At 55.9% G+C, this 27,189-nt stretch overlaps 2 protein-coding genes across 2 annotated transcripts; one reads left to right on the forward strand and one right to left on the reverse strand.

Annotated features, from left to right (window-relative positions):
* Positions 1-16,062: 16,062 nt before the first annotated feature.
* TMEM151A (transmembrane protein 151A) lies at positions 16,063-20,867 on the reverse strand. The gene is made up of 2 exons (XM_037135206.2): positions 20,675-20,867; positions 16,063-18,416 (listed from the first exon to the last, which is right to left on the reverse strand). Exons 1-2 carry the CDS (start codon positions 20,747-20,749, stop codon positions 17,085-17,087), a joined length of 1,407 nt encoding a protein of 468 aa, XP_036991101.1. The 5' UTR covers positions 20,750-20,867; the 3' UTR covers positions 16,063-17,084.
* A 2,244-nt stretch (positions 20,868-23,111) lies between these two features.
* YIF1A (Yip1 interacting factor homolog A, membrane trafficking protein) lies at positions 23,112-27,122 on the forward strand. The gene is made up of 8 exons (XM_037135361.2): positions 23,112-23,308; positions 23,877-24,088; positions 24,240-24,344; positions 24,465-24,543; positions 25,908-25,965; positions 26,106-26,261; positions 26,723-26,816; positions 26,920-27,122. Exons 1-8 carry the CDS (start codon positions 23,278-23,280, stop codon positions 27,064-27,066), a joined length of 882 nt encoding a protein of 293 aa, XP_036991256.1. The 5' UTR covers positions 23,112-23,277; the 3' UTR covers positions 27,067-27,122.
* The last annotated feature ends 67 nt before the right edge of the window (positions 27,123-27,189 follow it).

Genomic DNA, 27,189 nt, shown 5'->3' on the forward strand with positions numbered 1-27,189 from the left:
TCCAAAGCTTCTGACCCCCATTGGTGCCTGAGGGGAGGGTCTGGGAGGATTCCAAGAAAAGGAGGGGAACTTTCCTCAGCTTGTCTGAACCCTCAAGGAAATAAGGTAAGATCCCTTAAAGGAAGGTATGCTTCCCTTAACCATATCTATTCCCCTCAGGGAAATAGGAGCTCAGAGAGAGCAGGGCTTTGGCCAAAGATACAGAAAGCCCCGGAGCGGGAGGTTTTAGATGGAGAGAATTTGATATTTGTTCTTCTTTAGATCAAAACTCCAAGAAGGTAGTGCTGAACCTGGGGGAGGGTTCTAGGATGAGGGCTTCTACTAAACTTGAGTCAAACTGGGGTTTAGGGGTCAAAGGTAAGCCCTGGGCCTGATGATCCTGGGAGTAAAGAGGGTGTCATGGGTGAGCTTCTCCCAAGTTCTTCTGGTACTTCCCTTCCCATCCTCTCAGGGTGCCCAGAGTTGCCTGCTGGGGCTCAGGGTCACTCAGGAGTGCTGCCGCCCCTCTGGAGGCACCCCTCCTCCCTGCTCTAGGGAGGAGGTGGGAGGGAGAGCCTAGCAGGCTAGGCTGGGGAGAGCACTAATCAACCCAAGAGAAACCCACATCCAACTTCCTAGGCAACACGTTCCCATATGGGGCCACGCTTTGCCCTTCTCTGCGTGGGTGGTATGGAGTCAGAAAGAACTCAGGAGACCCCAACTTGAGTGAAGTTTCAGGCTGCTCAAGGTTAAAGTGTCCCATAAATTGGAGGAGGGAACGGTCAGACAAAAGAGCCTGGGAAAATCCAGCAAACTCCAGCATCTTGGGCTCACTGCCTTGGGGACAGTGAGAGACGGAACCTGGACCCGGGAGGGACGGCTTCCCACTGCCTCTGTAATTTTTCAGTTGCAGCCTCTAAGCAGTCTCTAATTAAGACTGAGCAGAACCACCACGACCACCCGGGCAGGAGAAGATGGGTGTCCCAGAGTCCTTTTCCCTACCAGGTGCCCTATGCCACCGTCTGGCCCCTAGGACTGAGCCTGGGCTAGGCTGAGCCCCAACAGACTAGGAGACTAAATGCCGGGGCTGGGGACCAACCTGAGGGCGGGGCGGAGGGGGGGGGCGGGAAAGATACACACTACCCCCGCCCCCCTCACGTTTCTTTAACTCAATCCAGACGCCCCACCAGATTCTACCCAAGTTTTTAACCTCGGAGACGCCACCAAAAAGGTATGCTACATGAGAGTGGTTTGCGGGGTGGCCCAAAGGCCTGGGTCTGGGAAGAAGGTGGGGCACAGCCTGGGGAGTGACAAAGCCTGCCGAGACGGGAAGGGCTGGAGCTCTGCCTTGGGACCCTGTGCCGGGGATCCAAAGCTCCTTGAGGACAGGAAGGAGTTAAATGCACTGCTGCCGGAGGGAGGAGATGGGAGTGGGGAAGGGGGCCCAGAGCCGGCTCTTTGTCATCCTGTAATGAGCAACAGATGAGGAGCTGCGTGCGGGCCTAAACACAAGGCCTCCTAGGGCAGAGACTCCGCCCGCACGGAGCCGGGACTCCGCCCAGGCCCTGAGCCTTGTGTCAGGCTCCGCCCACTGGCTCTCAGGCCCCGCCTCATCTAGGCTGGACCCCAGCCTACACCCTGACCCACATTATAAACCTGGTCCCTGGGAGCTATGAACCACGCCTACTCACTGCTGTCGAGGGATCCCTCCGGAGCTCTCCAGAGGCCCCGCCCATCAAAGCCACAAGCCTCGCCCCCTGCCAGCTCAAAGGTTTCAGAACTATTGACCCGCCTTTCTCTTAGCTCCTCTCTAGCCGCCCCAGTACCAATGGCCCTCACCCACCCAGTTGTAAGCCCCGCCTCCTCAGCGCGGTTTGCTCACACACTATTAGAGTCATTAGTTCTCTTTTCCAGGAGGTATGAACTCTGCCTAGAGTTTAATATATTCTCTTCACGCAGCCCTGCATGGCAGAACTAAAGCTCCGCCCCTTCCCAGAGCCCGGGACTAAGTCCGAGAGCTCAGGGATCCCGCGTAGATACTAACTCTATCTCAAAGATGCAAGCCCCGCCCTCCAGGAGTTCACTCGTTCCCAAGTAGTGCCTCTGTAGGCACCGCCCCCAACCACAAGTCCCGCCCCTTCACCAAGGCTACACAAGTCTTCACTGCAGAGCTCTAGGTCCATCTCCTGGAAAGAACTCCGCCCACGTGCGGCTAACACTTTCCCTTCACACTGAGGTCACGGCCCACCTACACAGAGTCCCCAGGGCCGTCCAATAAGAATGCCCCAAAACACGCCCTGACTAGTGTGACTCAGTGGATTCAGCGCCAGCCCTGGAACTGGACTCCCGGTCCAGGCACATCCATGAGTTGCGGCCGTCTCCGGATTGGGAGTGTGTGAGGGGCAATGGATGAGATGCTTCCCTCCCTCTCTCACTCCCTTACCCTCTCTCTAAAAACAAATATATAATAAAATATATATATATACCGAAACAAGACCCTGACGGTCGCTTAAGTCCCGCCCATGAGAGCTCCTCTCGAAAGGGGACTCATGCACAAGTACCGCCCACACAGAGATCGTTACCCCACCTCTCCTCCCAGGCTCCTCCTCCTGCCTCAGTGCGGCCCGCGTACCTTTAGTCCCCACCTTCTCGGGACCCAAGCTCCTCCCGCTCCGAGCGCGGCGCTGTCGAAGTCTCAGCACCTTCTGGGGACACTCAGACTAGTGGGTCCGACCACTAGTGGATCCGACGCCGCGTCCCGGAACAAGATGCCCAGAACCCAGCGCAGGCGCCCCCTCTCCTTCCCCACCCACTGCCTCTGTGCATCTATACTGCGGATTCTCTGGAGGGAGCTGTGAGAGGCAACGTCAATGAACCGGCCTTTGGTGCCATCTGCCTTCCGCACCGTGGCTTGCAGCCGGCGGGAGACCTCGCTCCGGCCCCTCTGCCAGAGCACACAAAGCTCAATAAATAGTTGCTTAATTTATTAAATGTTTGTGTTACTCAAATACCTACCAGCACAGCAGATCTGCTTGCAGGTGTCCTCCGTTGTATTGGGGAAACCTCGAATGGGGTCTTGTACTGGCCCTTAAGTCACCCTCTGAGCTGACATGGCCCCTGCCAGTCTTTACAGAGGTTGGTGGGACTCCCTCTATTCCTTCTCCACGGAGTCTGCTTTCCAGGGGCAAAAGGAGTCTCTCACCTTGACTCCTCCCCTGCTCCAACTTCAAAGTGTGGACACCTTTCCTAGGGGTATGCATTTGGTGGGAGGGAGTGGGTTTCAGGCCAGAGGCTCTCACGGGGGAGCTGTGGGTCACAGTTTGGGGAGCAAGGCTGATCTCAGGGCAGATATCTATATTAGCACTGGTCACTAGGCTCACTACGCTCACAAATGTTTACCTGCTCACTCCCACACGAGACTGGGGCTCCAGAAGGCCACGGCACTTGAGTTCAGCTCCAGGAGCTCAAGACAAAAACTTTTCAAACATTATTGGGCACAGGTGGGGGTTAGCTAAGGTTGAGGGGGCAGAATTAACACCTGCTGAGGTCAATTAGGCACTAGCACCCAACTAGGCACTCTGCACCTCCTGCGTTAAGCCCTGGATGGAGCCACCTCCTGACAGACTCAGGCCTGGGGAGTCCCAAGCTTTCCAGCTGAGGTTCCAGCTCTGGTGTCTGGCTGCTCTGAATGGGAGTCGGGTTCAGTTCCAAACAATAATGAAAATAACAGAGACTGCTTGTGACAATTATTATATGCCTGGTCCTCTTCCAAGGGCTTTACATGTCTTACTTAACCCATTTACGATCCATAGCAACTTCCATGAAGGAATTGCTGTTCTTATCACAATTTACAGGTGAGAAAGCTGAAGACACTTGCGTGAGTGCCCTGCTTTAAGCCACCTGCCCTATCTGAGTAAGTGGAGGCTGGCACCCAGGTGGATACTGTGATCTTCCCCCCTGAAGCGTGTCTCTCATCAGAAAATGCCCACTAGTAATCAAAAACCTTTGAGGATGAGAGCTTTCTTCTTTTTCTTTTTTAAATCCTCACCCAAGGATATGTTTTGTTTTGTTTTACTGATTTTAGAAAGAGGGGAAGGGAGAGAAAGAGAAACATCGATGGGTTGCCTCCTGCACGTGTCCTGACCAGGCATGGAACCCGCAACATTTTGGTGCACAGGAAGATGCCCTAGTCAGCTGAACCACCCGGCTAGGGCAGGGCAGAAAGTTCTTCTGAAGGAAAGGGTTTGTTGACCCACGTGCTAGCCAGAGAAATGACCGGGTCCCAGGACACGCAGTCTGAACCCCCAAAAGCAGAGCCAGGTGGGAAGACGGCGAGGCCGCAGCCCTGGGACTGACAGGGCTCTTTCATGCAATGAGTGGGGAGACAAACGACCCAAGTTGTGTTGGAAGACTTTACAGTCGTTGTAGATAAGTGGGGCAGAGAGGTGAGGTGGGGACAGTGCTGGGATCAGTGTACAGTCTATAAGGAAGAAGTGTCTGATGCTTCTGAATTGGTTGTGGGCAATAGTCCAGAAGGTCCGGGCATAAGCAGGATGTGGTGGCTGCTCTCCACTCCAGGTAAGAGCAGAAATAGCCACCTGAAAGCCAACTCATAGTTTCGACACACAGCTCTGACAGACGTGGCTCAGTTGGTTGAGCGTCACCCTGCAAAGTGGAAAGTTGCCGGTTCGATTCCTGCTCAGGGCACATGCCTGGGGCGTGGGCCAGTCCCCGGGTAGGGTGTACGCAAGAGGCAATCAGTGGGTGTTTTTCTCCCGCTCCTTTTCCCTCCCTCCACCCTCTCTAAAAATAAATTAATAAAATACTTTTTTTTAAATGTTTCAACATACATTTAGGAATGTGAGCAGTCTTGCTGGTTTTAGCCAGTGGCTGTTACTGATTAACCTCCTTCGTTTCTCTCTCCCCCCATTGTCTTGCCTGCTGCTGTTTAATTTAAGAGATCTCATAATTTTTCTCTTGTCACCACCTCCCAGGGAACTTGCTTTTAGGGGCGAGTCAGCAAGATGTGGACTCCCAGGCTGATCTTGCTGCAATGCAAGGGTGGGGAGATGCAAAGCCTTCCCCACCCAAGGAGAGTCAGTGGTGGTTTGGCGGATGATGCTGGCAAATGAGGCACTCACTGACTGTGACTTTGTGCGATCTGGACAAGGGGCCCAGAGTAGGTACAGCTTTAGGGAACCTGACAGTGGCCATGTTCTCGCATGATTCTGGTGACTTCTCAGATCTCTCACCAGGAGGCCAGCCAGCCACAGTTAAGAGCCGACACCCTGCACCAGACAGCCTTGCTTTGATTCGGACTCCACTACTTGGGGGCTCTGGGTCCTTAGGCAGGTTCCCTAATCACACTGCTCTCCCCTCAATTGGAAAACGTGCAAACTGTGTACCCATTACAGCCACAGCCTGTTGGAAAGCAGAAAATTTTCCTCTCTATGAGGAAAGTCTTTCCCGCTGGAGGCCGGGGAGGGCCTTCCTGGTGGCTGCATGGACCTACTGCAAGAAGTGCTGTCTGCTTTCTCTGGCGGTGGGGAGCCCTGAAGACCGACCGTGGGAAAGCTCAAGTGGCAGAAACCAAAGTCCCAAACCCTCCAAGTCCCCGGGGCAGAGGTTCCCAAACACTAAGTGTCTCAGTGACATTTTCATGGCCCCCCTGGCCTCCCAAAATAACAAACAGCTTTATTTAATAAACAGTTAGGTCCAAACAACATAAGAAGTACTCGTGTTTTATACTCCACTAGTCATTTGGAAACAGCACACAGACATAGACACAAAAATATTTTGTTCTCAAATAACCACCATTACTAGCTGTGTGTCCTGGGCACTGTGCAACTTCTTAAAACTGTTCCACGGTGACTTTCCTGGAGGTACTTGCTTCGTGTCCTGGCAGCTGCCCCAGACCCTGTCTCACAAAGACACTACGTCATCGAGGGGAAGACAGTGCAGCCCAGCGTGGACACGGTGCGGTGTCCCCAAGCCGGGAGTTTGCGGTTGTCTGGCAGACACTGGGTATCTCCGTGTTTCTCTCAAAGGGTTGTATTTCACGGCCTCCCTGGGAGTTTGCGAGTGGACTTGCTCACAGAGCACCTGCCTAGGGCTTTTGCCTGCTTCCTGTTGTGTCACTGAGGACACTTCCGACACACACGAGCCCCAGGGGAACAAGGACTGTTACAGGGGAAAGGGTCAAGTGGAGGCCCCTGCAACCTCCTGCCCACTGAAATAATAATTTGTTCACTCACATATCCAATATTTATTGAGACACTACTATGCGTCAGCAACCCTGCAAGGGGTCAAGGGTATACAAGTGGCCAGAGGAGTGAGCTGTGAGACTGTGACATGAGACCGCCCCAGGCCCTTCAGGGGCAGGAGAGGATGACGACCTGGGCAGAGGCAGAGCTGGGTGGGAGGAGATGAGAGGCTGCTGGCGAGTGTATTGGAGCAGCACCCAGCAGCTGCTGGATGCGGAGAGGAAGGACGGCCACCAGAAGCACCGCTAGGTGGTGCCATTCAAGGGGGCAGAGACGTGGGAGAAGACGCTGCTCTGGGGAGAGAGGATTCGGGCAGTTTCGGGTCTGTGTTTGGAGGTCATCCAAGCAGACTGGCTGCTCGAGAAGGCAAAGGGACACCCGGGCCCAGAGCTGGAAGCAGAGGTCTGGGCTGAAGGAAGTTTCCGTCATGCCCACGGGGGGAGGGGGGTCCGGAAACTACAAGCGTTGCCCCCTCCCGGGGGGAGACCTAGTACTCCCGCCCTCAATTTGCGAAGCAAACAGTGCAAAAGGGGCGCCGTCTGCAACTTCATAAATGCCCATGCTGTCTGAATTTTTAATTATTCTGTTTTCATTTTATAAGGGTTTTTAGAGGCTTGGACTGGATCTTTATTAAAACATTAGTCTTTATATTATCTTTTACAACACATTGTTATAGTTTTTTTTATAACATATTGTGTTTTTATAACACATAAATTGAAACTCTTCTACTGAAAGGAAGTTTTTTGGCATTTCATTTTATAAGTTTACTTAAAATTGACTTGAGAAAGAGAGGAAGAGAGAGAAACAATGACTTATTGCTCTATTCACTGGTGCATTCATTGGTTGATTCTTGCACGTGCCCTAACTGGGGATCGAACCCTCAACCTTGGTATATCGAGGTGACACTCTAACCAACTGAGTTACCTGGCCAGGGCTCATTTTATAAGTTTTTTAAAACAGTGGTAAAAGAGAAAAAAAATACATCTGACTTCTGCAGTATGATCATGAGTTACTGAAAACTAGCCAACTTTGGTCTCAGCTGACATTCTAGACAGAAATTCCTCCTTGGGGCGGACGCAGCACAGCCTCTGGCCGTCGGTCCGCAGTTAGCAAAGCAGCCTGTTTGGTGTTCTTTGCTTCTGCTGTCCCTGACTTGCAGGAGCCTCCGGCCTACACGGAGCAGCAGCAGCTGCACGCCTTTCCTACCCTGACTCAGGGATGCGTCCGACTTTTGGCTAAATGCCCAATTCTCCTTACCCATAGACACAAGCCACTTCAGCTACGACTTCATATTCATGGGTTTAGAAGAATAGATGGCAGCGTGACGTTAGAAGGAAAATGAAACTCTCTCGAAAGCTGCAGGGGCCCGCCACCTCTGGGAGGCTCTTGGGTCCGGTGGTCTAGGCCTGGATCCATGAGGGACACACGCTTCGTGGTTGGCTCTGCACTGGGGGCTCTGCATACACATCCCTTCCTGGGCCCATCCACCAGGGACCCTAAAGCTCCACCTCAGGTAAGGCTCGGTGATGGTGACGCAACACTCCCTGGGCTGGTCTGGGCTGAGGGTTCGCGGCTTCACTGCTCCATCCTAGGACCCAGTGGCTTCAGGACAACGAGGCGTCGGTGGGAGCTCAGAAATCATTCACTCAGCCCATATTGACTGGTAATCTGTTGTGCGCCAGGCACTGTGCTGACTGCTTGTGCGTGTGTATTATAGGAAGCACCTACTTATGAGTAATAATGATAATGATAATACAGAAGACCATAGCTAAGTTTATTGAGCATTTACTATGCGTGAGACCCTATTTAAGCATGGCAGCATGGTGTCTTATTTAACCCTTACGACACCCTCCGAAGTCAGTATCTTCCGTTATTGTCTGGCATTTTGCGGCTGATAAGACTGAGGCTGAGAGAGGAGGATACGTGACTTGCCCAGGGCAACTGAGGTCACAGTGGCAGAGCTGGGACTCCAGCCAACTCAGTCCTGTGCCTGTGGCCGTTCGCCTCCCCCAGCGTTAGTTTTAATTGAAGACACAAGTAATAAATTCATATATACATAAATAAAAATGATTGCAATGCACAGTGAGTAGCAAAAAGGAAATGCAAAGGGAGGGAAGCTGAGGTCGAGAATAGTGGTGAGACCCTGAGCAGTATGGCTCAGCTGGCTGGGTGTCTTAGGAAAAGTGAAAGGTCACTGGTTCAGTTCCCGGTCAGGACACATACCTAGGTTGCAGGTGTCTGGTCGATGTTTCTCTCCCTCTCTTTCTCCCTCCCTTCCCCTGTCTCTAAAAGTAAATACATAAAATCATTAAAAAAAAATGGAATAGTTGAAAAATAACTAAATAAAATTAATTTAAAAAAATTTTCAAACATTCCCTGGGAATAAAAAAACCTAATGTAATGAAGAAAAAAAAAGAAAATAGGGCCAATTGTAATTGAACAACAATAAAAAATAGATATGCAAGAAAAAAAAATGGCATAGTGGTACTTCCGCCAAGATGGAGGTGTAGGTGGAAGCACTGTATCTTCTCACACAACTAAGTTTAAAAACAACAAAGTTTTAGCAACAAAAACACAGCCAAACCACAGAAAACTGAACTACACGGAAGTCTTCAGCCAAACCGGTAAGAGGGGCAGAGCCAGCAGCAGAGCAGGGTTGGGCAGGAAAGATCGACCGGACCGACCCAGGTGCGCCAGCAGCCGTGGGCGGATCCCAGGTGTGGAGAAGCGAGCGAACCCATTGAGGGCGTACGGCGGTGGACCCACTGAGGGCTGATCGCGGTCACACATGTGTGCGCAGATCAACTGGTGAAGGAGCCAGCAGTGAGACAGACTTCGCAGGCCCCAGTGGCGGGAAGAGGCAGAGGGAACCGCCATTGTCCCTCTCTGACCCCGTCCCCACATACAACGTCGCAAACCAGCGACCTGAGGGGCCCCGCCCTGGTGAACAACTAAGGCTCCGCTCCTCCTACGTAACAGGCACAAACAGAGCAAACCATGGCTCAAGAACAACTCAGAGCCCCAGAGCCCATAAATCTAAGCGATGAAGAAATAGCCAAACTTTCAGATGCACAGTTCAAAACACTGGTGATCAGGATACTCACTCACAGAACTGGTTGATTTTAGTCACAAATTAGAGGAACATATGAAGGCTAAACTAATTGAAATGAATGGAAATACACAGGAAACCAGTAGTAATGGAAAGGAAACTGGGACTCAAATCAAAGGAGTGGACCAGAAGGAGGAAAAAAATGACCAAACAGAAAAGGATGAAGAAACAAGAATTCAAAAAAATAAGGAGAGGCTTATAAACCTTCAGGACATCTTTACACTTTCCAACATCCAAATTATAGGAGTACCAGAAGGGGAAGAGGAATAGCCACGGGTGGAAAACTTATTTGAACAAATAATAAAGGAGAACTTCCCCAATCTGGCAAAGGAAATAGAATTCCAGGAAATGCAGGAAGCTCAGAGAGTCCCAAAGAAGTTGGACCCAAGGAGGAACACACCAAGGCACATCATCATTATATTAGCCAAGATTAAAATGAAGGAGAGAGACTTCCGCCAAGATGGAGGCATAGGTGGATGTGCCGTGCCTTCTCACACAACCAAGATTATAGACAACTAAATATTAGCAACAGAAAACACAGCCAGAACACGGAAAATTGAACTTTTCGGAAGTCCGTTAACAACAAATTCTTCAGCCTGACCGGTAAGGGGCGAAACCAGCGGCTGGTGAAACGGGGTTGCACAGGAGGACTCGGTCGGACCGACTCAGGCGCGGAATCCAGGCGCAGGGTTGGACCTGGTGAGCGACTGAGCGAGCAACCAGGCGAGCGACCGCGGGGAGACAGCGGAGGAGCGGTGCTGCGTGTTGACTGTGGTCGCGCATTTGAGCAACAGGCGAGGGAGTGGGCAGTTGGACCGGGGGCCCAGCGGGTCCCGCGGCAAGTGGCAGTGGAGGGCGCCGCCATTTCCCTGCTCTGACCCCACCTCCACATACAGCGTCATAACCCAGCGACTCTGAGTGGCCCGGCCCAGGTGAACCACCTAAGGCACTGCTCCTTACCCAGCTGTCAGAAACAGCAGAGGGGGTCCCCATTTCCCCACTCTGACCACGCCTCCACATATAGCGTCACAACCCAGCGACCTGGGAGTCCAAGGCGCCGCTTCTCACACTTAAAGGGCACGAAAATGCCCTTTAGACCAAAAATGGCGCAGGAAGATCTCAAAGCCCCAGAACCTATAGATCTAAGCGATGAAGAAATAGCAAAACTCTCAGACGCACAGTTTAAAACACTGGTGATCAGGATCCTCACAGAACTGGGTGATTATACCCACAAATTAGACAAATATATGAAGGCGAAACTAATTGAAATGAATGGAATTGCACAGGGCACCAATAGCAATGAAAAGGAAACTGGGACTCAAATCAATGGAGTGGACCAGAAGAAAGCAAATAATGGCCAAACAGAAAAGAGTCAAGAAGCAAGAATTCAAAGAAATGAGGAGAGTCTTAGGAACCTCCAGGACATCTTTAAACGCTCCAACATCCGAATTATAGGGGTACCAGAAGGGGGAAAGGCACAGCCACCAGTGGAAAACTTATTAGAACAAATAATAAAGGAGAATTTCCCCAATCTGGCAAAGGAAATAGACTTCCAGGAAATCCAGGAAGCTCAGAGAGTCCCAAAGAAGTTGGACCCAAGAAGGAACACACCAAGGCACATCATAATTATATTAGCCAAGATTCAAATGAAGGAGAGAATCCTAGAAGCAGCAAGAGCTAAGGGACAGTCACCTACAAAGGAGTCCCCATCAGACTGTCAGCTGATTTCTCAAAAGAGACCTTACAGGCAAGAAGGGGCTGGAAAGAAGTATTCCAAGTCATGAAATCCAAAGACCTACAACCAAGATTGCTCTATCCAGCAAAACTTTCATTTAGAATGGAAGGACAGATAAAGTGCTTCTCAGATAAGATCAAATTCAAGGAGTTCATCATAACCAAACCCTTTATTATATGAAATGTTAAAGGGACTTACCTAAGAAAAAGAAGATAAAAAAGATGAACAGTGAAAGGATAGCAAACTCACAGTTATCGACAACCACACCTAAAACAAAAGCAAACTAAGAGGACAGCTAGATCAGGAGTGGAACCATAGAAATGAAGATAACATGGAGGGTCAGCAACAGGGAAGTGGGAGAAGGAGAAGGGGGGAGAAGGTACAGAAAATAAGTAGCATAGATGGTAGGCAGAAAGTAGATAGGGGGACGGCAAGAATAGTAGGGGAATACAGTATCTAAAGAACTTGAGACACATGGTCATAAACTAAAGGGGGGAATGGTGGGGGAGGGGGGTGCAGGGTGGAGGAGAATGAAGAGGGCAAATAGAACAACTGTAATGGCAAAATTAATAAAATATATTTTTAAAAAATGGAATAGTGACGGGTCAGTGGGGGTGTGGCCTTCAATAGAACAGTCACACTTATACACAAGCTGAGGTGAGAGGAGCCCCTGAGGCTGTGGAAGGAAGACGGCTCCAGGAGGAGGAGCGTCAAGTGCCAAGACCCTCGGGGTGGAAAGCCGCTCGGCTTGTTCCAGGATCGGGCACAAGGCCCCTGGGCTGCGGCCTTGTAAGGAAAGGAGAGCAGATTCAAGGTGAGCATGCAGATGTCTGCCGGGTCCCACGAGGACCAAAGGGCTGGGGCAGGAATCTGGATTGTAGGTGAGGTTTGGTGGGAGATGCTGGTGTGTTTTCAGTGAAGGGGAGATGTTATTTTTTAAAAAGATTTTACTTATTTATTATTTTTTTAGAGAGAGGAGAAGGGAGGGAGAGAGGGAGAGAAACATCAGAGTGTGGTTGTTTCTCATGTGCCTCCCACGGGGGACCTGGCCTGCAACCCAGGCATGTGCCCTGACTGGGAATCGAACCCTTTGGTTGGCAGGCTGATGCTGAATCCACTGTGGCACCAGCCAGGGCCACAGATGTGATTTGATTAACATTTTAAGAAGATTTTGTGTGTAGTCTGGAGGGGACTCTATGGAGAGGCCTCTTGGAGTCCGAGATAGTTGTGGGGAGGGGACCTGGAACAAGGCGGTGTGGCAGCTTAGGGTACAGAGGCCCCGGGGGCTGTTTAGAGAGGGGTGTTGTAGGTAGAATCCGGGGGGCCCGACTGCACATGGGGGCGTGAAGGAGATGATCTTGGATGAAATGCTACAACTTCTAGATATTCTTCAAAATAAACCATTTGGAGTGGGGAGAAGTGGGACTGTGGGGGGGAGGGGCGTCAGGGGGCTAAATGGTAATGGAAAGTTATGCCCCCCCCACACGTGAGTGGTCACAGCGGATGGCGGCTCCAGCTCTAGCTGGGCACAGAGGGTCTCATCACACCAATCTCTACTTCTCTGACGTTTGAAATTTTGCATAATATGTTTTTTTTAAAAGAAGGATTGCCATGCAGGTGTCTGTTTTAAACCTCTGCGGGGATGGCGGCTCTGCTCACTGAGATGGGAAACACAGAGGGGGGCGCGGGCCGGGTGCAGGTTGGAGCCGGGGTTCTGCTGCACCCGTGCTGGGTCAGGTTTCCAACAGAAAGTGAAGGCAGAGGCCTCTGGGATTTTGGAGCAAGGCTCCACCCCCTTCCTGCATTATTTTCCTCTTGAGAATGGTTTAGAATGGAGCATCCGAGCTGGACGTTGGCTCTTTAGAGAATGGACATGTGGACCAGAGACATGGGGAGACCAGGAGATGGGAGCTCTCCAGCAGACACTGGGGTTTCTGGTTCCCTTTCCCACCTGGGGGCGCAGGCCCAGTGACCCTCCACCGTGTGCTGGAAGCGGGCCCGGGGCCTCGTATCAGCTGTGCATTATGTACACAACAAATCACTCCAAAACTTAGTAGTGTAAAATGAGGATTTGTTAATTCTCCACATTCTGTAGGTCAGTGATTTGGGTTGGAATCCACTGTGGGTTATGCCTGGCATTGCTCCTGTGGCTGCGGCCGCCTGTGGCTCCACTGGGGTCGGCACGTCCAAAAGGCCTCCCTCCCCGATCTGGACACTGATACGGGCTTGTGGCTGGGGTCTCCGTGCTCCTGTGTGTGGCCCCTCATCTGTCAGGAGGCCGGACTGGATATCTTGACAGCACGGTGGCCTCAGGCTCCACACAGGCGCAGACAGGAGCTGCACAGCCTCTTGAGGCCCAGCCTCACCTGTTCCACAGCCTCCCTTCCACCACATTCTGTGGTTGAAGCCGGCCTCGCTCAAGGCTAGCCCAGACTTAAAGAGTGTGGAAATGGGCTCCACCCCTGGAGAGGAGGAGCTGCAAAGAATTTGTGGCCCTATTTAATCTACCACAGGCCAGAGGTCCTCCAAAAATGACCAGAGCTGGTCTTTCTGCCTTCAATAAGACGCCCACATCTGACACATCACCACCTCCATCCCTCAAACCAGCATCATAAAAGGTTGGCATTCATTTTGCAGACAGTTACCGATAGTTACCGATAGATAACTCTATAGATACCGATCAGTTAGGAAAGGCACCTGGCTCAGTGATCGATGGCAGGTTTGAAGGCGGCCACTTGTGTATCTCCCACCCCACATGATGACCTTACAATGTGATGCTGACATTGTAAGATGTGGGGTCTCATGTTCCCCTTCCTTGAAAGTGGGTGGAACTTTGTAATAACCCTGACCAATAGAAAGGAGCAGAGTGAAGTATGTGACTTCTGAGGCTAGAATGAGAAGGGCGACGCAGATTCCACCTGTAGGTGCGTTTGTCCTCAGGACTTAGCTGCCATGTTATGAGGCAGCCCAAGCCATGTGGGGAGGCCCTTGCTGGGTCCTCAGCCATCAGCCGGCATCCACTGCCAGGTGTGCGAGTCCAGGGGCCTAAGGATGATCCCACCCCCATCTCCAGTCTCTCAGCAGAGGCTCCAGATGCCCTGGGGCAGAGCTGAGCCACCCCTGTTCCCTTTGTCCGAGTTCTTGACCCACAGAGACAAGGAGAGACAATAATGATTATTGATTTTTTTTAAAGCCACTAAGTTTTGAGGTACATTGTTATGCTCTGCTATCTTCAGCACTTGGTTAGCATTCTCAAAGTCACCTCCCAATCCAAGAAGGCTGCTGGAGTTCCAACCACCACATCTGCATTCCACACTGAATGTAAGATGAGGCAAAAGTATAGACTTGGCTGTTACTAGTATAGTTTGTATTTCAAGGAGAATTCTTAGAAATCCCTTGCAACACATTCTGCTTATATCTCACAAGTTAAAATTAAGTCACAAAGCCACCCTATATGGGCAAGAGACTAGAAATGTTGCCTTTCAGCTGGGCTCACTGCCACCTGGGGTAACACTGGGGGTCTATTTTGAGGAGGATGGTCAGCAGCTAGACAGCTGTGGTGTCAGAGGTCCCAATGGAGGGGGAGATCGTCCCCACAGGGAGGAGGCGCAGTGGGCACATCAGCCCCCACATTCAGCCTTCCTGAATGCCCGAGTGCCAGGCAGCTTTCCATCTAAGCTGATTCTTTAAAAGAACTGACTTCAGCCCTGGCTGGTGTAGCTCAGTGGATTGAGCTCTGGCCTGCAAACCAAAGGGTCAATTCCCAGTCAGAGCACATGCCTGGGTTGCAGGCCAGGTCCCCAGTAGGGGACACATGAGAGGCAACCACACACGGATGTCTCTCTCCCTCTCTTTCTCCTTCTCTTCCCCTCTGTGAGCAAAATGTTAAAAAAAAGAAAATGAAAAAATCTTGTAAAAATATAAATAAATAAAATCCTTAGGGAAAAAAAAAGAATTGACTTCACTCCACAAGTGAGGGATGTGAGGCGGTGAGATGAGGCAGAGGGGAAGCTCTGGCCTCTGACCACACCCCCTCGGCTGAGACCTAACATGCAGCCCTGACCGTCTCACCTCCCGGCTCAGCCGAACCACCTTCTTGGCTCCTTTGCCCCAGTTCACGGACCGATTCTGGGCTGAGGTATCAAAGGCCTCAGCCAACTCTTCCATGGCTCTTTGCTTCTGCCTCCTCATCGCGCCTTGCTCCGGGGCCTGTACAGAGGACGCCTTGCCCTGTCTGCGCCTGGGAGAACCCCTCCCATCCTCAGCACCCTTCTGGGGCCACCGCTCGTCCTCACACGGAGCCCTTGCATGAGTTAGAAAAAGGTGCCCTTTATCCAGTGGATGCAGCACCACGCCAGGGCTTGGGGAGTGGCCCACAGGCTGGATTCCCCCACAGGCGCCCTGCAGCCTGGCACCCGTGCACAGTGAACACGTGAAGATGCCACGTCCAGGGGCCTCCCAAGCTTCATCCATGGGCGAGGCTCCACCTTAGCCCTGCCCTGACTTGGGGTCCACTCTCTGCCCCTTGTTGTCCTCCAACCTGCTCTGTGCCCACTGCCCCGGATCACTAACACCAATAGCCACCAGGGCAACTGAACTCCCACCACTGCCCACAGTTCTCTCTCCCCACCGTGGGGCCCTGTCACCCCTCCCTTAGTCCTCCACACACCCAGTGGCAGAATGGAACCCCCACGGGGCTGGAAGAGGGCCACTTGGACCACGCCTGAGAAGTGGCCCAGATGCCAGTTGGTTGGAGTCCATGGCTCAGGGCCACTCAAACCTGAGTCTCAGGGGCCCCGGGCTGGCAGGGAGGCTCCTCTCAGCTTTCCCTGCTCCTGGGAATGCGGGAGCCCAACCCTGAGTCCCCTCCCAGACCCCAGGCTGGTGGGGGCGGCCTCGGACCCTCCACTAAGGAAGGCACATGAGAAGACCTTCCATTTTGTACCTTTTTATTTTATCTGCGTCTTCGCTGCCTCCTCCCTCCCCCCCCAGTCCCTGCGAGAGGGTGGAAGCCCAGTTGGAAGGGAAGGGACTACTCTTTCCTCCCTCACGGAGGACTGGTGTCCCCTGGGCCACACCCGGCTGATCAGGGAGGCGGAGGCCCCCGTGGCAGAGCAAGGGCATCGTCCAGGAGGCTGTCAGGCTGAGGCCGCTCAGATGCCCTGTGGCCCTGAGTCCCGTGGGTCACCAGGAAGTGAAGAGCAGAGGGAGATCCAGGGGAGCGAAGGGTCCCCACGCGAAGCCCAGAGGCTGTGCGCGTGGCTGACAGAGGCGGACGTGGACTTGGGTGGGGACCAGGGGATGTGGGATCGAAGTGGGCCCTGAGAAGAAGCCTCAGGTTGTAGGGGGAGCTGGATGCGGGGCGGGCACACCAGGAACAGCGGAGGGTGGCGCAGGGAGAGGCTGTGCTCCAACGGCCAGACCCCCAGTGGGGGCTGTGCTGCAGGGTCTGGTCAGGGGCTGGCCCCAGGCAGAGGCCAGAGGGCAGGTGGGGGGGGGGGCCGTGAGGGGAAGAGGATAGGGACTTTGGGTGGGCAGTGGGGCCGAGGCCGTGGCGCTACCGTAACCGGCTCTTCAGCTTCATGGAGGTCAGCCCAGCTGGCACAGCCCCGAACCACCAGTTTGTGCGTCGGGCGGCCCGAGGGCTCCCAGTGTGGCGTCAGCAGAGCGGGGAAGACCACAGGAGGCCCTGTGCTGTCCTCAGGGCTCCTCCATCTCAGCTTTCTGGAAACTTCCTCTCCTGCCCAGCCTAAGCTCCCAAGACAGATCACCGCAGGGGGCGGGACCTGGCGGTGGTGGGCGGAGCCACGCCCGGACGTTCCGGACTCAAGTTTGGTGGTATCCGTTCGCCCCCAAAATGACCCGGAGTCACCGCACTTTAGTCTGTTTAGGGGCTCCACCCCCACCCGCCTCGTGTGCTGGTCTGAGTTCCCTCCTGCTCTGGACGACGATGACTCGGGCACGAAGCCCTGGGTGGAGGGTGGGGGCCCGGGGGGCCTCAGCGCGCGCCCTGCCCGTCCCCCCGGCAGCCGCTGTCCCCATGGACGATGAGCACCGGGAAGTAAAGGGCGTCCTCGTAGCACGGCGGGCTCTCCAGGGGCTCTGTGTCCTCTCTACGGCGCCCCAGCGGCCCCCCACTCAGGCTCCGGAAGACCCCGGGTGTGACCCGGCCTCCGGCCCCCAGGGAGAGGCGGCTGCGGCTGAAAGGCAGGCGGGGCCCGCTGGGCCTGGCCGGCGGCAGCGAATTGCTGCTGACGGAGCGGCGACAGCGCTGGCAGCCACGGAGGTAGGCGCCCGAGCCGGCGCCCATGACCACAGCCTCCGAGTAGCTGGGCACCAGCTGCCGGTTGGAGCAGATGTGCCACTCGAGCTCGGTGAAGTCCACCGTGGCCACACGGGAGAGCGGGGGCCCGCTGGGCACGGCCCCGGGTGGGGGGGAGCTGGCGCCAAAGAGCTTCTCCACCTGGTAGTGCACGTGCGCGGTGCCGTAGGCAGCCACCACGCGCAGGGGCCAGGACAGCGTGGCCGCGGACACCAGCCAGAAGACCCAGGCACGGGCGTACCAGGGCGGGCTGTGGGGGTCGGCGAAGACCATGAGGGAGTCGCGGAAGTCCACGTCCTTCAGGTGCATGCCCTCGCGGGCCTCCAGGTAGTCGTCCAGGCCCTCGTTGGCGCCGAAGAAGCGGGCCCTCTGGGTGAGGTACGAAGCCTCGGCCTCGGCGCTGCCGAAGCTGAAGCACTTGGTGAAGCGCAGCCGCGTGGCCGCGTGGTCAGCCAGCCCCACGAGTTCCTTGGAGACATCACGGACGCCGTGTGCTGAGTAGTCAAACTCTCCCCGGGCGGTGCGACTGTCAGCCCTCTCGTGGTAGACTTGCGTGGTGGTGTAGGCGTCGCCGTTCCGGTAGCGAGTGATCTGGCGGGTGCGCCGAACGTAGTGGTAGCTCGTGGCCTTCCACCAGACACAGGGCGGCGCCTGCTGCAGCCGGTGGATCAGAGCAAGCACGGTGTTGGCGTCAGTGCGCGGTGCCTGGCATGACCGCACGTGACAGTGCCAGCACTCGGCCAGGTAGAGGAGGTAGAGGAGGGAGACAAAGGCTAGTGGGATGTATAGATAGCCATCGGAGCAGGGGCTGGCTGGGTAGGTGGGCGGCGGGGCCCCAGCCCCACGGGCCAGGGCTGCCTCTGGCCCCAGGACCAGCCGGGGCACGGTAGCCAGCCGACACCAGGCCACCACAGCACCGCAGGCGTGGATGAGCAGCGTGAGGAGCAGGCACTTCCAGTTGGACTCGTGGCACAGGGAGCTTCCCAGGGACTGTTTCAGGGGCCGCTGCTGCAGGGCGGGCAGAGAGGGAGGCAAGGTCAGGGCTGGCTATCACTTGTGCCTGCCACTCCGCTTAAGGCCCTACACTCCCCACTCCACAGATGGGAAACTGAGGCTCTGAGAGATTGAATCACGCACTTGGGGCCCCACCCTTCCAGCGAACTCACAGCAGAGCTGCAGTATTCAAACCTCAGCCTATCTACCCCTAGCCTGCGCTCCACTGTGCCCTGTCATTTCCCAGTCAAGGGCATCTAGGACCACAGATCCATCTGTGCCAAGAGAAGGAAGAACCCCCGGCCATTGAGAAAGCTGAGTTCTGCTCCTGGCTCTGCCCCAGACTTGCTGTGTGGTCCTGGTCCTGCCCCTGCCCTCTCTGGGCCTCAACTCCTAGACCTAGTGGTATGGGAGGACAGGGTGGCCGGGGTCCTAGAAGGGTAAAGAGCACGGGCTTTGGAGCCTGGCTGCCCAGGACCCAGTGCTGGCTCCACCACTTACTGTATGACTTGGGCAGGTCCCTCATCCTCTCTGGACCTCAGTTTCCTCATCTGTAAACTGGGGCTGTTAAGAGGATTCAACAAGATCATAAGTGTGAGGATCTCAGCACAGGGTCTGGTCATGGGAATAAATATGATCACTGTTCCCCGTAGTTCCTCTAGGGACAGCAGGAGACTTGGGAGAGGTTTTTAAGGAAGTGAGAAAGAGGAAGAAGAGCTGGGAGCGAGGGAGGTGTGAGTCTCGGGGGAGCAGATGGAGTGCCGGCCTCCACTCCCCATCTGTGCTGAGGGAGAGGGTGGGACACAGCTGCTGGGCAGCTTGGGCTATTGCCCGGCCCAGAGAGTTGGGCCCACCCTTCCTTAAGGGCTGCCAGCTTGCCTCCACCTCATCCCCAAAGTGTCTATGGAAAGAGAAGGGGCAGTGGGAAGGGAGAAGAAAAAAGGGGAGAAGGGAGAGGTGGTCTGGTAGAAATAGCAAAGGTGGCGTTAGAGGGTGGGAGCCATCCCTCCCACCCAGCCCCACCAGGCCTTGAGAGACCCAAGAGGAGAAGGGCCGCCCCCATCCCAGCCCAGGGCAGCCTGCCCTTCCCCCACATCACCCTCACCCACCACAGGCGCACGTTGCCACCCTGAGCTGCCGGGCCAGGCCGACGCACACACCCATGCATGCAAACACCTTCATCCCACGTGCCCGCACAAACCCACCCGCCACAGCCCTGCATGCCGCCTGTCCATCCCTGACACTCGGGGCCCTCATCTGTGCCAGGCACAGCCCTTGTCCCCATGCCATAGCATTGGGTGCAGATGCCTGTGCACACACGTGCACACTGGGCACGCACATGCACATACACATCACACATCCCCTGAAGCCCAGGGACATGCCAGACCCTCACCTTACCCCAGGGCATATCCCCCGCCCCCACCCCCACTGCAACCTGACACCCACACCCTGCAGAATCTACAGGAGAGACCACCCACGTCAGGACACTCACATTACCACTTTAACCCAAGCCAAGGAGCCCCTCAGACCCTCGCCTGACTTGGGCCCATCCGTGTGTCCTCCCCGAGGTGCTGGGAGCATGCACCACATTCACGCACCCACGGGCACATGCATAGACCCCTCATCACTTATCCCCCCAGCATCCCACACTGGGCCCCACACCCCTGCAGATCCTGTTCCTAGCTAGGGCTGAGGAGGGGCCATCATGGGGGTCCCAAGCAGGAGGATGGGCCCTAGGGCCTCACAGCTGGGAGAGGGAGCAGGGGCACCAAGGCATCCCTCCTTCCTCTTTCCTGTCCTCCCTCCACTACCCGCCCCCCCCCCCCCCAAGTCTGTGCTACTGCTGCTGCATTGCAGGCTCCACCCGGGCACCTTGTGAGCTTCCAGGACAGGCTAAGGGGCCTGACCTCCGGGCCCTGGGGGTGAGGGGCAGCGCTGCGGAATGGGGACACTAGGGGCCAGGCGCTGACGTCACAAGAGGGAGAGGCTGGAAGAGGGGGCGCGGACGGAGACGGGGGGGGGTCACCCCCCACATCCTTTCCCAGCTGCCCCATCCCTGCACCCACGCGGGTCCCTGAGCCTCCAGGACCCCTCACAGGACGCAAGCCACCTCAATGACGTCATTGGCCACAGTGGCTCGGGGACTTCCTACCTCAGCCTCCATTCCGTGATTCGCCCCTTCCCTTGTCCCTCTTTCCCGCTGCGGCCCAGGCTCCTGCACCAACCCCCGCCAACCCCGCGCCCCCGTGCCTTCTACCACTCAGAACCTGTACCTCTTCCCGCAGCGGCTCGCTGTCTGGGATGAGCGCGGGCACCTCCCCGCCGTCGCCATCGCAGCCCTCGGGCATGTTGTCCTGGCTGTTTGGGCGGCCCAGGCCCGGGCCCCGGGCATGATAGAGGGGAGAGCGGAGGGCTGCAGCAGGGCCCTGGCGGGCGTCAGCTCGGCTCAGCGGCCGCAGAGGGAGTGCGCCGAGCTCTCCAGAGCGCGGCGGCGGCGTTGGCGGCCTCGATGCCCGGCGCCCCGCCCGCTGCTGACCCCGCCCTCGCGGCACCGGCGGGGCCGCCAGCAGCGCCTGGTACCGAGGGCGCTGCCCCAGCCCCCAAGAATTCCAGGCTGGGCGAACGGACTCCTGGGTTCTCCTCCTGCTGCGCTTGCTAGCAACCCTGGGCGAATTTTGCTCTCCAGTGCCTGAGCTTCTCCTGCTGCAAAACGAGGAAGGGAAATCTCCAAGGTGGATGGGTACTTCTGAGAAGCAGGCCCAAGCCTAAGCCCACCTAGACCCCATCCGGGAAGCCTCGTATATAAGAGAGGAGTCAGTTACAGCCGAGAAAGATGTAATGAGCTTCATTAGCGGGACAGCAGCTCTGAGTTCCACTTAGAGCCAGTGCGGTGGGTCCCAGGGCCCTAGGCTGTGACCTTGGCAGGGCACTCTCCACCCACAACCTCGGTTACTCCACCTGAGGAATGGGGATGGAAAGGTGCTAGATTCAATCAATGCCCAAACGTTTGTCATAGATAGGGGTGGGGGAGGGAAGGAACTGTCCTGCATGGGAGGACCCCCTTCCAGGTACCGGTGGCCCGTGTGCTGTTCCCTGGCCCCCAGGGGTGGGCCTCACACCTCCCCTGGGTCTGGGGCCTAGGGCTCAAGCTAGACAATCAGTGTATGGAACACAGGGAGCTACAGTGCTGGTGGGTTGTGTTCCCCCCTCCCCCAAAGGGTTACTCTAAGGCCATTCATTTCCACACCCCTGCCCATTTAAAGATGAGGTATTGAAATGTAGAGAGAGAAAGGACTGACTCGGGGTTTCATCCATTCGTTATTTATTTATTGGCACAGATGTTTATTGGGTGTCTTCTATATGCAAATACTGTGCTTGGCACTGTGAAGAGTAAGATTGGAGAATGGCAGCAAGGAAGTTACATCCAGGGCAAACTCGTGCACCCAGAGGGAGCCTAGAACTTGGCCATCAACCTCCATCCCAGGCCAAGATAGGGTGTTCCCTTTGGCTGAGAGGACAAAGGACAGCTAGGCTTTGGACAAGTGAAAAGGAGGGAGAAGGGCATTCCAGGTGGAGGGGACTTCTGGTCAAAGGCACTGAGACTGGACCACGTGGGTTGAGTTTGAAGTGCAGGAAGGTCACCTGATGTAACTGGACACTGGGTAGCTAACTAGAAGCAGGTCACAGAGGACCTGATCTTGCTCTTTAGAATGTGGTGTCTGAAGGTGAGAAGATTGGCGTCTGGGGACTATCCCTGCGGAGGGTGAGAAAGGTCAGAAACTGGGTGGGGGAAAAGGAGCCCCCGGAATCACGAGTGAGACTGGGGGAGATCTCAATTCCAGTTGACCGCAAGGCCAGCAATGACTCAAGTGTTTCGACCACAGCTTCAGGGGCGGATCAGCCTCTCTATCTCCAAATCCTCGGGACCATGGGAGGGGCCCTGGTCAGGGTCTTAGCTTAACTATACCACACAAACTCTGGGACTTCAGATATTCTGGACTCCGATTTTTCAAAACGTATAATGGTGTTTGTGTGGACCGAGAGCCCAGGGCCTTCCAGCAGCAGGCCCCAGGATCTGCAGGATGGTGGCAGTGGCGGTAGAGTATTTCAGCACCGGACGAAGGACAGCACCCGAGCGGAAAGGAGGGGTGGGAGGCGGGAGGAGGAGTCAGCATCCTGGGACAAACCGGATTGCGTTGTCACTCACAGTGCCGCTCGGGCTCCTACCAACACCTTCTGGGAAGTCCGGGCTCCATGCCAGGACTTGGGGGACTGTACGGGAAGAGGAAGGGAAGCAAGCATTGGGAGAGGGGCAAAAGACTAGAGGGGCAGAACTTGGTCAGGGCCCACCGCCCACGACCCTTCTGGAGTACGTGCCGCGAGTGAAGCTTGGTTACCAGAACGCAGCTGCCCCCGCCGCCAACCTAGGCCACGTCTCCGCCAGTTCTCTGCCTGGTGTAGTCGTGGCAAGAGTAGCATCAAGTGTCCCACTGCGCAGGCGCGGAAGTAATTCTCAGCACCTTCTACCTTAACCTATCTATTGGCCGCTCCCGCCTAACCGGAAAATCCACTATCCAATCCCAGAGCGCCTCAAATTGCTCCGCCTATCCTGCCTCCCGGAAGTTGAATACCACCAAATCGGCTTCGGCGATGGAGCGCCAGTAGCCAATTGGGACGAGTTGTCGCCACCGAGGAGCCAATGGCAGGCGGCGTAGGATGACGTTACAGAAATGGCAGTGGCGGTGGCACAGTTGGGATACGTGTCTGGCTACTCCGTAACCTCTGTCGGTAACCAGCGAGCGGAGCGGCTGCTTCATTAGTGTTCGTACCCACGAGGCGGCGCAGCGGGTCCTCCGAGAGAGCGAGCGTCGCGGCCATGGCTTATCATTCGGGCTACGGAGCTCACGGTGCGTGGGGCGGGCGGGGCACGGCCCAACCCGCCTGAGGAGAGTCGGTGGCACGGCCCGCTCACCCGGAGGGAAAGGGGCCGCCGTGATCTATAAGCCCAGGGCGGCAGTTGTCATTCAGGTTCCTGCCCGGTGAGACTCGGCCCCGCGTCCCGGACTTCGCTCTCTCGGCTAAGATCGGGCGGTGACCGCATAGCTGGGATCCCCATGCCCAACCCAGGCACGAACAGAGCCCGCTTCCAGAACTTCCTTTCCCTGTCATGACCCTGGTAGGGCCCCTGACCACTGCCCAGGGTCTTCGGGTACCCAGCTATCGCCATCCCCACCTTCGTTCATTTGGGGGTGCCCTGGCAATTATATTTTCCACCCAGCAAACTTCTACTCACTCTCCAAGCCTCAGTTCAGAGATCACTTTCCTTGAGAAGGCCCCCAGCAATCCCTGGGTGGGCCTCAGCTCTTTCTTTGCCTACATTTAGCACCACTCAAAAAGGTCCCCTGGAAAAGAGACGGTGGTTTGGGCTCATGCTTAGTATTCCCCTCACCTACTATGGTACCTACAAACCCACAGGCTCCAAGCACAGGGCCCGGGCAGCTCCGGATCCCCCTCCCCTCTTCGATGACACAAGCGGTGGTTACTCCAGCCAGCCAGGGGGATACCCAGCCTCAGGAGCCGACGTGGCCTTCAATGTCAACCACTGGCGTGGAGACCCAATGGCCAACATGGCTATGGCCTATGGCAGCTCCATCGCATCCCATGGGAAGGACATGGTGCACAAGGAGGTGTGGCCCTCCCCAAGGGCAAGGGTGGCAGGATTTCTGGCCAGGCTGGGGCGTCATGGGATCCCACCTAATCCTCAGGGAAGGAGCATACAGAAGAGCACCCCGAGGTTCAGGGTGCAGTTCGCCCACAGCCTCCCCTCTCCCCTTCCAGCTGCACCGTTTTGTGTCTGTGAACAAACTCAAGTATTTTTTCGCTGTGGACACAGCCTATGTGGCGAAGAAGCTAGGGCTACTGGTCTTCCCCTACACACACCAGGTGAGCAGGTAGGCCGCCTTGCCTCCCTCATCCTGCCCCAGAGTCTCACCCCCAGACCTCAATGCCCTTCTTTCTTCTCTTGTCTTTTCCACCTGACCTGTGCGCTGCCGCCATTGCCAGAACTGGGAAGTGCAGTACAGTCGTGATGTCCCTCTGCCCCCACGACAAGACCTCAACGCCCCTGACCTCTATATTCCCAGTGAGTCTTTGGCCTGGGCCAGGGTGTGTGGGGGAACTGGTGTCTTGAGGAACCAACGAAGAGAGGCTCAGGTGATGATTCAGCGCCTGCTCTTGGTGCTTTTGTGTATGGCAGTCGCTAGATACCAGGTAGATAGCGGGGTGACCAGTAAGGAGCGTCCCAGGTGTGCCTTCAGTGGCCTTGGGGTACACCCTTTTGACCGCTGCCTGCCTCCTGACTCGGACTGTGCTCCTCCCCAGCCTGGAGCACTGGCCCTACACCTTCCAACTGTGGGACCTCAGCTGGCCACTGTCGTGCTTCTGTAAAATGGGAGTAACAATGATCCCTACTGCAGAGGATTGTTGTGGAGACTCAGCGAGGTGACCTGCACTCAGCACGGCACCCAGCCCATAAAAAGCACACAGTAGATAGTAGTTGTCACCATCGTTACTTGTCCTCCAAGGCCTGCTCAGACACCCCTTTCTTCTAAGTTCCTGCGCTGCCCGTCCACATGGCACAGGTCAGGCTGCCTGCACTTTGCCCTGGCTGGCCAACTCTACGTCTGATGCCTCTCTGTTCTATGGCCTGTACAAGGCAAGGCCCAGGCCAGCCCAGTCGCCCCAGGAGGGACGCAGTTTCTTCCCTCCTTCACTCCGTTCCCCTCTTAATACCGTTGCATACGGTGGGAATGCCATTCTCATTTTATATGGTGAAGCCAAGGCTCAGAGATTTGTGAATCTTTGAAGCCACACGGTTTATAACCAGCTGGAGCTGGTTTCCTTTCTCCAGACACTGCCCCCTGGTGGGCACATCAGTTCTGGTGCTTCAATGGGGCAGAGGACAGGACTGATGAGTTCAGGCTGTGAAAGGCCAGGCCCCACAGGTTCTGAGCTCTTGTGAAAATGGTTAAACGTGGAACTCTCTGCACTGGCAGGGCTGTCAAGAGCTGTAGCTGGCACCAAGGCCTAGACTGAGAACTTCTGGTTACAGTGAGGTCATCCCCATGGTCTGGACTCCAGGGGCCTTTAGTCTTTCTTGAGGTCAGTTTGGGCCCTGCCTGTGGTCAAGGATGAGCAATAACCTTGACCAGTGGTGTAGGTTCTGAGATTCAGCAGAAGTTTTGGTGAATTTCCTAGCACAGGGACAGCGAGGCAGGCAGCCTGGTGGTGCAGGGAGAAGGGTCAAGTGGCATTTACACAGGGGGAGTGGGCTGAGCTGGGGAAGGCATCCCAGGCAGGGTCCTGGGGGGCTGAGTGTGAAGGTTGGTCAGGTTGGGATATGCAGGGAGGGAAGTGCGAGGGGTAGACGGGGGGGGGTCAGTGGCCTCCAAGGCCTGGCTGGGGGTGGGGAGACTGGGCTGACAGCATCTCTCTGGCTCTCGGCAGCAATGGCATTCATCACCTATGTGTTGCTGGCTGGGATGGCACTGGGCATTCAGAAAAGGTCAGTGCCAAGCCCCTCCCCATCCCTTCTCAGCACCCGAGAGGATCTGTGCCAGGTCCCAAGCCCACTCCCAGTCCCCAGTCTCACCTCTGCACAGGGTAGCTGGTTCTCAGTCCCCTGCTCCTCCCCAATGGCCACAGGTTCTCCCCAGAGGTGCTGGGCCTGTGCGCAAGCACAGCCCTGGTGTGGGTCGTGCTGGAGGTACTTGCTCTGCTCCTGGGTGTCTACCTGGCTACCGTGCGCAGTGACCTGAGCACCTTCCACCTGCTGGCCTACAGCGGCTACAAATACGTCGGGTGAGCACCTGGGAGCCAGGCGGAAGGCAGGCCTGGGGGGGGGGGGGGGGAGTCTGTGGCCCTAGGTGCCTGGCCCACCTGCGGCGTAGCGGCAACCTGGAACGGTGACCCTGGATGCGCCTCTGCCCCTGTCTCGGCCTCTAGTCCCTCTGTTACAGAGGAGCCAGCTGTTTCGGGCAGCATCCTCAGGAACCGTGTGGTGTCAGGAGGTCGGGGATGTGGAGTCGCCGTGGGAATACTAGGGAAAAGAGCTTCGAGCTGGGGTAGTGAAGGGGGTCTCAGATCCCGGTCCTAGGCCTTCCAGACTCATTTGGAGTAGAGGAGGTTGTGGGGACAGACTGGGGGTAAAGGTCCTGGGTGATTGTGGGTGGGGTCTGTGCTGGGCTCTGGCTGGGGCGGGGGCCAGTCTCAGGCCTGGACTTCTGGGGTGGCCTCCAGCCTTCTCCTCCCGCTCCGTGCAGGATGATCCTCAGTGTGCTCACAGGGCTGCTCTTCGGCAGTGATGGCTACTATGTGGCGCTGGCCTGGATGTCGTCTGCACTCATGTACTTCACTGTGAGTCCAGGCTGCCCCTGCCCTGCTTTCCCGGGTCGGAGCTAGGATGAGCCTCCCCCTCTCCCCGAACCCCCAGCTCACGTTCAGCCCTCCTTTGTTCCAGGTGCGTTCTTTGCGAACGGCAACCCTGGGTCCCGACAGCATGGGGGACCCGGCCCCTCGGCAGCATCTCCAACTGTACCTGACTCTGGGAGCGGCAGCCTTCCAGCCCCTCATCATATACTGGCTGACCTTCCACCTGGTCCGGTGACCCCTGGCCCCCACCAGCACCAAATTTTCCATACATTGAAGATTTGATTTCCTTGATTTGTTTGACCCTTGTTTCTGGGACATGAGGGGGAGTTGCTGGTGCCTCTGCAGTGTCCGGGGAACA

The sequence above is a fragment of the Artibeus jamaicensis genome, unplaced genomic scaffold (genome assembly GCF_021234435.1).
Source record: "Artibeus jamaicensis isolate MK-2021 breed Jamaican fruit bat unplaced genomic scaffold, CSHL_Jam_final scaffold_614, whole genome shotgun sequence".
NCBI lineage: Eukaryota > Metazoa > Chordata > Mammalia > Chiroptera > Phyllostomidae > Artibeus > Artibeus jamaicensis.